General features: G+C 47.6%; 1 protein-coding gene across 1 annotated transcript in view; it reads left to right on the top strand.

Moving 5' to 3' along the window:
- Positions 1 to 12708, top strand: part of MEI1 (meiotic double-stranded break formation protein 1) — a 53685-nt gene that overhangs the window by 8742 nt on the left and 32235 nt on the right. The window contains exons 6-11 of the mRNA XM_065405142.1: positions 3655 to 3858; positions 5563 to 5693; positions 6240 to 6354; positions 7579 to 7695; positions 8533 to 8632; positions 11289 to 11423. Of these exons, the coding sequence (XP_065261214.1) occupies positions 3655 to 3858; positions 5563 to 5693; positions 6240 to 6354; positions 7579 to 7695; positions 8533 to 8632; positions 11289 to 11423 (802 nt within the window). The remainder of the gene's footprint in view (positions 1 to 3654; positions 3859 to 5562; positions 5694 to 6239; positions 6355 to 7578; positions 7696 to 8532; positions 8633 to 11288; positions 11424 to 12708) is intronic.

Genomic DNA, 12708 nt, shown 5'->3' with positions numbered 1-12708 from the left:
CACATGAAGAGAAGGGAGTTGCCTTACAAGTGAAGAACCAGTGTTGAGAAGGCCAATTCAGTCAGGGTGGATGTGGTCCACTCCCAATAATTGATGAGGAGGTGTCAATACCAAGAGAGGGGAAATTGCTTTTGTAGTGAGCCAGCCACTCCCAGTGATCTTCCTGAAAACACCATCCTGGCCACCATGGATGTAGAAGCTCTTTACACCAATATTCCACATGAGGATGGACTACAAGCTGTCAGGAACAGTATCCCTGAAGAGGCCACGGCACACCTGGTGGCTGAGCTTTGTGACTTTGTTCTCACCCACAACCATTTCAGATTTGGGGACAACTTATACCTTCAAGTCAGCGACACTGCTATGGGTACCCGCATGGCCCCACAGTATGCCAACATTTTTATGACTGACTTAGAGCGACGCTTCCTCAGCTCTCGTCCCCTAGCACCCCTCCTCTACTTGTGCTACATTGATGACATCTTCATCATATGGACTCACAGGAAGGAGGCCCTTGAAGAATTCCACCTGGATTTCAACAATTTCCACCCCACCATCAACCTCAGCCTGGACCAGTCCACACAAGAGATCCACTTCCTAGACACTACAGTGCAAATAAGTGATGGTCACATAAACACCACCCTATATTGGAAACCTGACCGCTATACTTACCTACATGCCTCCAGCTTCCATCCAGGACACATCACATGATCCATTGTCTACAGCCAAGCCCTAAGATACAACCGCATTTGCTCCAATCTCTCAGACAGAGACAAACACCTACAAGATCTTTATCAAGCATTCGTAAAACTACAATACCCTCCTGGGGAAGCGAGGAAACAGATTGACAGAACGAGATGGGTACCCAGAAGTCACCTACTACAGGACAGGCTCAACAAGGAAAATAACAGAACACCACTGGCCATCACGTACAGCCCCCAGCTAGAACCTCTCCAGCACATCATCAACGATCTACAACCTATCCTGGAAAACGATCCCTCACTCTCACAGACCTTGGGAGGCAGGCCAGTCCGCACTTACAGACAGCCCCCCAACCTGAAGCAAATACCAGCAGCTACACACCACGCCACAGAAACACTAACCCAAGAATTAATCCCTATAACAAATCCCGTTGCCTACTCTGTCCCCATATCTTCTCTAGTGACACCTTCAGAGGACCCAACCACATCAGCCACACCATCAGGGGCTCATTCACCTGCACATCTACTAATGTGATATATGCCATCATATGCCAGCAATGCCCCTCTGCCATGTACATTGGCCAAATTGGACAGTCTCTATGTAAAAGAATAAATGGACACAAATCAGACATCAGGAATGGTAACATACAAAAGCCAGTAGGAGAACACTTCAATCTCCCTGGACATTCAATAACAGATTTAAAAGTAGCCATCCTTCAACAAAAAAACCCTTCAAAAACAGACTTCAAAGAGAAACTGCAGAGCTACAATTCATTTGCAAATTTAACACCATTAATTTGGGCTTGAATAGGGACTGGGAGTGGCTGGCTCACTACAAAAGCAATTTCCCCTCTCTTGGTATTGACACCTCTTCATCAATTATTGGGAGTGGACTACATCTACCCTGTCTGAATTGGCCTTGTCAACACTGGTTCTTCACTTGTAAGGCAACTCCCTTCTCTTCATGTGCAAGTATATATATGCCTGTATCTGTAATTTTCACTCCATGCATCTGAAGAAGTGGGGTTTTTTAACCCACGAAAGCTTATCTTTCCAAATAAATCTGTTAGTCTTTAAGGTACCACCGGACTCCTCGTTGTTTTTGTGGATACAGACTAACACGGCTACCACTCTGATACAGACACTAAATCACTTTCCCAAGGTCACAAAGCGAATCTGTGGCAGAACTAGGCATTGGACCCAGATCTCTTGAGTCCCTGTCCAGTGCTTAGCCACAAGGCTGCTCTACCTCTCCTGGCCAGTTCGGCCTGTTTAAGACCAGCCTTAGTGGACTGGAATTTGGAGCTCTGTTTGCCTCTTGGGAGACATGCATGTGGTTGTACTTCCCCAGGTCTCCCTTCCCCAAGGTAGGAGTGTTGGTGCGAGCATGCTCAGCCCCTGAGTAGAGGGGTGGGTGGGCGCGTGTATTGTTATGTAGTTTAACTGTGAGCCCCTCTGAACAATTGTTACAGCATCACTCACTCCTCAGAGAATCACAGCAGGTGGCCCCAGATCTCTAAATAAAAATGTAACCCTTCTGCCCGTCTGAGTTGGCAGCAACAAGGGCTGGGTTCAGTATCTAGGGGTTCCGTTTCAATAACACAATGCAAAACCGGCTCGAGCCCCCGTCCAGTGACCTGGGACAATTACATACCACCTCCCGGGCGCCTCTAAGAAGCAATACTTCCCCTCTCACAAGCACAGAGTCTGAGTGTAGCAAAATCCTTTTAATAAAGGAGGGAAACAATGCAGCATGACGTTGGGGAAACACCACAACCAGGATTCATAACACAAACCATGAGCAAAAGGCCCACCCCCAAGTAAGTTTGGCAGTATCCTTTTCCCCTCAGGGTCTTAAGTCCAGCAACCCCAAAAAAATCACCCAAAGTCCAACAACCCAAAGTCTCTATCCCTGGTCAGTGCAGCCCCAGAGTTAAAAAGCTTATCTGCAGAGTTTTACCTCCCAGCCTGGGGGGGTGTGCGCAGTGGTGTTAAGGGGCACTTTACATGGTCGGAGGCCAACTGCTCTGCCTCTCCATGGGGTTCTGCTGCAGCCTTCACCGCGAGCCACTCCACCAGCCGCTCCGCTCCACCAGCCGTCCCGTGAGCCGCTCCAGCCGTTCCGCGAACTACTCCGCTCTGCCAGCTGCTCCGCTCCACCAGCTGTCCTGCAAACTGCTCTGCTCCACCAGCTGCTCAGCAACATATTTTCAGGTCCCCCCACAGCACTCAGTGATTTCAGCTTGTAGTAGGGGAGCCTCAGTACTGGTGCACCATTGGCCCAAAGTGAATTTAGCTCAGCAGCCTGTAACTAGACTCCTAATAGAATTAAAATTAGCTCTGATAGTCCACAGTAGAGAAAGGATGAAGTACAGTTGGTATTTTTGGGCCCACACCATCAGGTACAAATACCTGTCCCCAGCTACTCTCAATTCACTAGGTTTTGGAACCCATGTCCCTTGTCTAGCAAGTGTTACTTAGTTGATGGCAAGTCCCTCTGTCATAAAACAGTTCCACTGGCCTTGATTCACATAATCAGGGTAACAACACTTTATTCTTCCTTCCCCAATAACAGAGAAACTGGGGATCCCACAGCAGCCAAAGTGACCATTTGAGCTGCTGTGTGCTCATGCTAGGCGGGGTGGGTGTGCCTATGCAAACAAGATCAGCCCCTGGAGTTCTTTTCCACAACTCGCCACAATTCACCACTAGATGTCAGGGTAGAGCTCATCCTGACTCTGCTTACATAAGGCTTGATTAGGGTAAGAGGGAAAGGTCAATTAACATGCATTAGCTAATCTCAACCTAACCTCAACCTCTTTTCCTAGCCTGCATGGACAGGTCTGTAAAGTGTTTGTGGAGGCTTTTGCAGGGAATGTGCCTCTGCCAGATGACTTAGAAATGTCTGTTACCAGTGTTTTCTCTCAACAGCGGTCATTATTGTTCACCACTCTAGGTAACTTAATGGAACACCTGCTGGCAGGCTTGATGTACCCCAACGAGGGTGTAAAGGCTGCTGTCTGCTATCTTTACGGCAAGCTGTACTCTTCCCCCATTAGTTCAGAAAGGCTCTCAGTGCACTTCACAGAGAGGCTGTGTGACCTCTTCCTGGCTACCCTAGGGAATGCACAGACAAAGGAACTGCAGGTTAACTGCATGGGTAAGACACCTCAGAGAAACAAAAGGAGGGGGGTTGTCTTTGATAGTTTGGGACTTCTAATGTGTGCTGGACTCTGGATTGTTCCTCAGAACTCTGAACTTGCAAACTCTCAGCTGGTTGGACTATTTCGTAGGTAGTGAGCGTACTTGTCCACAGCTGCTGATCCCTTCTGTTACTGCACAACAATTGTTCATCCTAGCCCCATTGCCAAACCCTCCTAGTATAACCAGGGAAGCAACACATCCTGTTGCTGGAACCCCAGTGGTACCTGCTGAAACTGTCTCTGAAGGCCTCCAGCTTGCACCATAGCTTGACCTGTCCCAATTTGACTGTGTCATTTTCCTGGAAATCAAGTAATCCCCTAAGGTTAAAGTGACTGATTCCAACCTCTACATACAATCAGATAGATTGGATTTGTAAAGTAGCTGGATTGATTCTGAGAAATGCAACTTTGAGATATGAAGTGTCTTGTAGTTCAGGCTGAAAAATAAAAATGGAGATTGGCTTTCTCTCACAGGCGCCGACTTTCCAATATGCCCACTCTCACCCCACACCCTGCCCTGTCTCTTTCCGCCCCCTCCCCCAAGCGTGCCACATCCTCACTCCTCCCCCTTCCCGCTGAGAGCCTTCTGCATGCTGCGAAACAGCTGATCGTGGCGGACGGGAGGCACAGGGTTGGAGGGGGAGGAGCTGATCGGCGGGGCCCACCGGCGGGTGGGAGGCACTGGGGGAGGGAGGTGGGGCTGCCAGTGGGTGCTCAGCACCACCATTTTTTCCCCTGTGGGTGCTCCAGCCCCGGAGCACCCACGCAGTCGGTGCCTATGCTTTCTCTAAGCTTCTGGGTGATGCAGTCAGGACCATCGTTTTGCATAGAGCACTGATGTCATGCAGTGCACAGGATGGTTTCGGCTTCACTCACACAGCTCAAATGCACACCACACAGCGATTTCTCTCTTTACTGTAGAAGGGGAACAGTAGTCTGCTTGCTTTTCACATCCAGCAGTCAGCCATTTGTAACAGATGGCTCTTTTCAAAAGTTCACTCCAACAGCCCTGCTACATCACTTCTGAACTTACATTAGAGTGTCGCCTACAAAATCTCTTGTTTATGATTTGCATCAGTGCATGTAACAATGTGCACTGTATGTTTATAATGTGCTGCTTGTGGTAGGATCTTTAAACTTGTAGCAGTTACAGAAATGGGATTATTAAATGGGTAGGTGTGAGAGCAGGTTGGGAGAATGGATAGCAAGAGGTGTGAATGGTTGGCACTAGTAAGTACCTGGGGGAGAAACTGGTGGTTGAGTCCCTGGCTGCAAGCAGCAGAGAAGTGGCTGGTTTTGAGCTGCGCTTTAAAAAGGGTTTGGAGAAGAGGAATCAGAAAGGCAGAAGGAGTGGATCAGGTTGTGCCAGAAAGCTGGTGCAATGGCAATTAAAGGATCCAGCGATAGAAGAGGGAACGGGGAATGGAGAGAATCAGAAATGGCAAAGAGGAGAATTGGGGATGGGGGGGGTGTAAAGCATTGATGGACGGTGGAGATACATGAGGGTATGGCCAGAGAAGGCCCTGAATGTAAGCAGAAAGGTTTTGTCAAGAATACAGCAGTGGGTAAGGAGTCAGTGACATGTTTCAGGACAGGATGTTGTGAAGCTCCCAATCCTCCCCACTCCCAGTTTGCTGCTTGTTCTTTCTCTCCCTTTGCAGGTTTGCTAAAGGAGCTGCTGAATTCTGACCATTTTGTATCAGTTATTATGAGCAATTCAAGAAGAGGGGCAGATTCTGAGAATACTGAGTTGATGGAGGGAGAGAACCCACTGCCGCTAGTGCTCAAAAAGGTAATTGCTGAAGGGGTTACCACATCTCTCAACATGCCTTGTACAAGTGGCCAGTCAAATTATCCCTTACTGTGAGGTGAGTTATAAATAGGAACAGTTATTTGCTGCACTGGTTCAAGTAGCCTCATATTATGTCCCCCATACTGATCAATGTCAGATGCAGCCTAGGAAGGTGGAAATCCCCCATAATGCACCAGTTGTTCAATAGTGCACCAGTAGTGAGTGGAATTTCTTCCTGATCCCAGCTCTGTTTAGCTTATACTCTGAAGCATGAGGATCGACATAGCTTGTAAGCATTAGCCTGGCTAGTGTGATTACAAAGCTATTCTTAGTCATAGGCGTCTTTAATGTTTTTCTTAATCTTGCTAAGTTACTTGCCTTGGTATTTATCTTGCCATAGCAAGTTACACTAGGGAATTATATGTTGCTTAAAGAGATTTCTTTTTGCCTGTTTTAAATTGGTCTTTTTCAAGCTCCCTCTAAGGAATTCTTTCCTAATCAAGTCTGTGGTTTTGATTTTTTTTTTTTATTTTTGTTTCCACACAGCTGTTGCTGTCCAGAGATGAGATGCTACAGGTGGCAAGTGTTCAATGTATGACTGCTGTGCTTGTGCATTCTCCTATCAAATATGCTCCTGCCTTCATTCATGCAGACATCCCAGGTGAAGAAATACAATAATACCTTGTAGTTCTACAGTGTCTTTCCCTCTGGGGGTACCTTAACACTGTACAGTTTATGCACATAGGTAATCGGCCTCAATCCATGTAATGCATCCACCTCTGGGGTAGTCACAACAGCCATTCTGCGTCAACAAAACCCACCAACAGTATTATAGGAAGAGAAGTGAAAAATAAGCTCCTAGTTGAAATTGTAGGGGGAGTTTTATGTAGACAGAATGTAATGTCCTAAGTTGGAATTTGGGCAGGTCATCAAGTTTAAGGCTCCTCTTGCAAAAAGTGCCAATGAGGATACTTATTATCCGTAATTGGTGTAAAGACAGCGCTTCCAAATGCATAGCACTGCTAGGAGGCATTGGTCCAGTAGCGATTCAGAGCATAGACCATCCTTTACCAAATTACTAATTACTTCCTGCAGCATTTGAATTTTCCTTTGAAGTCTCCCATCCAAGAATTAACCTGGCCTAACCCTGCTTAGATTATGCATTCTCATGGCATGCTTAACTGCAGAACCCAAACAAGCCAACTTCTAGCCTGAATTAACCCTATATCATCCCCTGACTTCAGTGGGGTTGCATAGGATGTAATTCAGCTCAGACTTTGGCCCAGGATGCCAACCCAGGAAGATGTTAAATTTTCATTTCCCCTCCGCAGAGGAATTAATCACTTTGGTTTTGTGCATCCCCTACTTTGGATGTGTAAGAGTTTGAGAGGCGGGGTCACAGCTGCTGTGACAAAGCTGGCTTTATATCCCTTAAATCATGTCAAAATCTATAGCCATATTTCAGCTGCTTGCTAGCTATGTACTGGAAGGATAGCAGCCCACTTGCCTTCAGGACCCTCCTGCTCTTTAGTCACTTTATTTTGAGGATGATGTATCCATCATTTTCCTCTGCGTTCTCCCTATCTTCTTTAGAGACCTATTCCACAGTAATCCTCGCTTTGGCTGAGCAAAGCTGGAATCCCTTTTTCCTTCAGGACTCATCAGTGCTGCTGGACACCATCCAGAGGTAGTGGGTGGTTGTCTCCTCTTCCCTAGGGACTATTATTGAGTGTTACTGTTAAATTAGTATGGCAGTAGGGTGGAAACAAGAAGACATTGCTCCCAGTTAAAGCCTCTGTTGTTCTCCCTGGCCCCCTAGGGGCAGTTGTGCCATGCATGGTGGAGATGCTGTTTTACTAGGATGGTTTTATTTGTTTGTTTGCAGAATTCCTGTTTGAGTGTCTCTTCTGCACAAGTGAAATTCTCCTCTGGTCGGTTTATTGCTGCCTGCTGCTCCTAACTGAGGAGCGGCTTTTCTTTTCCAAGTGTCACACAGTCTATGGTAGGTCCCACTCCTTCCTAGCCTGTCAAAATTGCTTGAGTAATATCACGTGGACACTGAGGATGTAGCTGGGATTTCAGAGCCTTTTACTGCAAGGTCACTGGTCCCAGATTGGTAGTAACTGAAAATTATTCCCATATGATGTTTGTCTGGAGACTTCCATGACATGGGTTTATGGTGCCTGAGTCCAGTTCCTGGTGGGCAAGTGTCCACATTACAGAAGCCACCAGCACTGTTGACATTAACTGGCTTCTTGCTGGCAGTCTCTACAAAGAGGCCAAGGACATAGGAAGACAGAAGCTGAATTCACCATTAGGGTGTGTCTATATTTGAACTGGGAACATGATTCCTGGCTTGTGTAGACGTACCCACCCTAGCTCTGTTCAAGTCAGTACCTAAAAACAGCAGTGTGTCTGCGCTGGCATAGGCGGTGGCTTGGGATAGCCACCTGAGTGTGTACCCAGAGGAGTGGGTGGGATTGTACTTGGGGTAGATACCCCAAGCAGCCGTCTGGGCCACCACAGCCACACTGCTGTTTTTAGGTGCTAGCTCAAGCAGAGCTAGTGCAGGTACGTCTGCGTGAGCTGGGAATCTTACCTTCCAGCTCAAATGTAGATGTGCCTTTACAAGTGGAAGCTGAGGCATGTTGGCAGGGAGCAGAGTATATGGGGAAGTTTTTGCTGCCACTGCCTATGCCCTGCCAATGTCAGTAGATCCTCCAACCCCCATCACCTTTAGAAAATTCATCTCCCACTCCCATCATAACTCTTCTTGGGTTTTTGGTGTGTGTGTTAAAATCTCCCTGATGACATCTTGTGAATGCATGCCCCTCTGCAGGCATCGAGTCCGTGGTGAGGAGCCTGAAAGGGATCCTGCAACTGAATAATGTGGAGCTGCACAAGCAGGGACTTTTGCTGTTCACTGAAATACTGAAACGGTAAGGGACCTCCTGCTCGCTCACACATCACTGAGTTGGAGGACATTGCGAAGGCAAGGGAGAGCACCTGTTCACCAAAGATGGGCCTGAGGGCAAGTTTCAGATAAAACTGACTCATCCACATCTCATGCACCACCTACCAAAACAACTGCCCCTCAGTAGCTCCCTTGGCAGTGTCAGCAGAGAACTGAGGGACCGAGGGAACTGTCCTCTCAGCCTTGGGAAGGACACCTCCAGGGTAGGACAGAGGCACATTGGTGGGGAAGAGGACGGGGGAGCCAGGGGATTGGGTCAGCCTATGTGAGCAGCTCTGCATTGCCTGTGCTGCTCTATGGCTAAACTGAGAGCACAACCTCCGGGGCTTTCAGTCCAACACCTGTCACCTGGGTTAAATTTTACAAAGAAAAGAAACACTAGGCTGAGATATTAATTTGTTTCCCATCACTCTTCTTTTCTGCAAAATAGGAGAATTCATGTACAGGGCCGGCTCCAGGCACCAGTGAAGGAAGCAGGTGCTTGGGGTGGCCAATGGAAAGGGGTGGCCAATGGAAAGGGGCGGCGGGTCCGGGTCTTCGGCGGCAATTCGGCGGCGGGTCCCTCAGTCCCTCTCTTCCTCTTTGAGCTGCCGCCGAAGTGCCGCCGAATAGGAAGAGAGGGAGCGAAGGACCTGCCGCCGAATTGCTGCAGAAGAATGAAGTGCCGCCGATTGGCTTTATCTTTTTTTTTTTCCGCTTTGCCGCTTGGGGCGGCAAAAAAGCTGGAGCCGGCCCTGTTCATGTAGTGTCTGGTTTTAATCCCCCACCCCCCCTTATTTCTTTGCCTCTCCATCACCCCAGTATCTCATCCTTTTTTTTTTTTTTTTGCTCAGTTCCCCAAGCTGAATTTCTGTGACATGATATTACAGTCATTTCTGTACCAATAACAAAAAATGTGATGCTGTTGGCACAGGATGGTGCTGGCAGTGCAGGATCCGTCAGAAGGAGAGAAACCAGGATATGGGAAGAGAAAAGTTCTTGCTCACAGTACACATCTCTGCATTAATCATTACAAATGGAAGAGAGGATAATATCTTGCCAAGCTAATGGCATTTTTAGTATGTGTTCTTGTTTGCTATGCTTTGAAGTACAGTGTTTCTTTCAGATCATCTATTTTGTGCTGGGGAAAGGGATCCCATCAATGATCCTCTATTTTTTTCCCCTTCTACTTGCTCTCTAACTGAGGGTTGCTGCATTGCAGTAACACCTCCTCTCCCCCACACCACCATAGTCACTGGCTAAAGGGGTGGCTGAACACAGGAATCCATCCCTTAGGAATCCAGTCACTTTTTGAAAGGGTCAGGTGGTCTGGGGTAGCTCAGCGCACTCCACCTGCAGGAGTGTCAGCACAGGAGGAGCAGTGGGCAGAGTTTGGGTCCCAAACAGAGATGCTGCCATTTAGACCTTTCCTCCAAGGCAAGGTTACATCATAAAGTGCCCTACTGCAGTGATGTTTGTGCCCCCAGTAAGTAGGGAAGCGTTTCTCAAGGATTAGTGTTTCAAACAAGAAAGTAAAGTTAATTAACAAAATAAGAAAGTAAATAGAAGAAGGTGGGGTTTGATGCATGGAGACCAACCTTTCCAACAGCATTCTCCTCACCCTGTCTCCCAAGCAGCTGTTCCAGCTATTCTTTTAGCTCTTGCCTCAAGCATCTGGGCATGGGGTGGGGGTGGGGGTGGGGTGCTGAGCTGGAGTTAATCCTTTCTTCACTGAGTGACCAAATACTGCTTCTGCACCCAGTCACGGTTACTCCTGGCCTTTCCCCATTGGTAAAGGTCCCTGAGGGATGAACGCTGTGGCACTGAAGACTCTAGTGTATTCTGCAATGAGAAGGTCAGGTAACCAAAGCTCTCATTTTTCAAGAACCAGAACCTTTTCTGAGGCTTAAAAAGTGGATGTATCCAGTCAGTGGAGTTCTCCCCGTGCCTCTGCAATCCAGCTGCTGGACCTGCTGGTCAGAGGCTAGAGATGATTTTTTAAAAAATTAAATATATTGGTCAATGTGGTGCTCTTATTTAAAAGATTACTTTTCAAGTTCATGGCAGCATCCATGCTTCCTGGCCCCATTCAGCATTAGAAGTGCCACAATACTGCAAGAGAAGCTCTTTTCATGGCATTTCCAGCCTCTCTGGAAGCAGGGTATTTGTTTCCTTATTTAGAAATGTCTATGTTCATGTAGGCATTCAGGTACCAGAGTGTTGAGCATGGTGTGAAATCCTAGGTAGGTGAGTTCTTTCTCTTGTAGGAAGGCTGTTTGTCCTGAAGTTTTCAGACCAGTGTTTGCTGATCCAGTCAGTTAACCATCCACACACTTAGGTTTTTCTCCAAACCTTTTGTCATTTGCCTGTCATGAATGGTGCTGGGATCCAGCCATAACAGACTCATAGACAGCATGAATGTTTTGCTTGGAGACTACATGAAATCCATGGAGAGTCACTATTTTAGTACAAAGCTAGGACTTGGCTGGGTGACATCTGGTAGCATGGCCTGAAGCTGCAAGACTTAGCGTCTTTTGGGGAATAAGCACAGAACACTGAGATGGTCTTATTTTTCAGACTCTCTTTTCAAGCAGGGGTGGTCACAAAGCTTTACTCATTTGCTCTTTGTTTCCCCTTCTCAGGCAGCCAGTGGAAATCAAGTTATTCACAAATCTAGCCATGTGTAAAGATGCCATTGGTGTTCTTGTGGAGGCAGTAAAATGTCCGGTGCTGGAGGTAGCAGCAGAGGCTGTGAAAGCTGTGGCAGCTATTCTGAGGTAAGCAGGAAGGGGTCTGATAGGCTTCTTTCAGGAGAGATGTATTTTGGATGTGACACATCTGTCTTATCTATATTGGCCTCTTCAGATCTACTCCTGTCTGTCCAAATCCATCACAGTTGTGTAACCCTTCTGACAGGCCGAGTTGATAGCAGCAAGGGCCGGGTTCAGTACATAGGGGTCCCCTCCCAACATCGTAATGCAAAACCAGCTCGAGCCCCCACCCAGTGACCTGGGAAAATCTTACACGCACCCCTGGGCGCCTCAAAGAGGCAATTTCCCTCTCACAAGCACAGAGTCTCGGTGTAGCAGAAATTTTTTAATAACATGAGGTAAATGACATCAGCATTAAATTGGGAAAACACCACAACTAGGGTTCATAGACCAAACCATGAGCAAAGATCCACCCCAGCAAATTGGGCCATGTCCTTTCCCTTTGGTTCTTAAGTCCAGCAACCCAAAAATCACCCAAAGTCCCAAAAGTCCAACAACCCAAAAGTCTCGGGCACAAGGTGTTAAGGGGCACCTTACGTGGTCCGAGGCCAACTGCCCCGCCTCTCCATGAGGTTCTGCTGCAGCCTTCACCATAAGCCACTCCAGCCATCCCGTGAACTGCTCTGCTCTGCCAGCTGCTCTGCTCCACTCCACCAGCCGTACCGTGAGCCACTCCAACTGTCCCACAAACTGCTCCGCTCTGCCAGCCACTTAGCAATATATCTTCAATATATCCCCCCCCCCCACTAGTTAACACAGCATTCAGTGATTTCAACTCTTAGGAATTTTAGCTCTTTAGTGATTTCAGCTTGTAGTAGGAGAGCCCCAGTGCTAGTGCACCATAGGCCCAAAGTGAATTCAGCTCAGTAACCTGTAACTAGACTCTTAATGGAATCAAAATTAGATCTGATATTCAACAGTGGAGACAGGAGAAAGCAGTGCAATTGGTGTTTCAGGCCCTCAAATGGCACCCACACCACCAGATACAAATACTTGTCCCCAGCCTCCCTCAATTCACTGGGTTTTGGAACCCATGTCCCTTGTCTAGTGAGTGCTACTTAGTTGATGGCGAGTCCCTCTGTCATAAAATAGTTCCACTGGCCTTGATTCACATAATCAGGGTAACAACACTTTATTCTTCCTTCCCCAATAACAGAGAAACTGGGGATCCCACAGCAGCCAAAGTGACCATTTGAGCTGCTGTGGGCTCATGCTAGGCGGGGTGGGTGTGCCTATGCAAACAAGATCAGCCCCTGGAGTTCTTTTCCACAACTCGCCACAATTCACCACC

Source organism: Emys orbicularis, chromosome 1 (assembly GCF_028017835.1).
Source record: "Emys orbicularis isolate rEmyOrb1 chromosome 1, rEmyOrb1.hap1, whole genome shotgun sequence".
NCBI classification, from domain to species: Eukaryota; Metazoa; Chordata; order Testudines; family Emydidae; genus Emys; species Emys orbicularis.
Note: the sequence above shows the minus strand (reverse complement) of the source record. Positions and strands in the feature narration are given on the sequence as shown.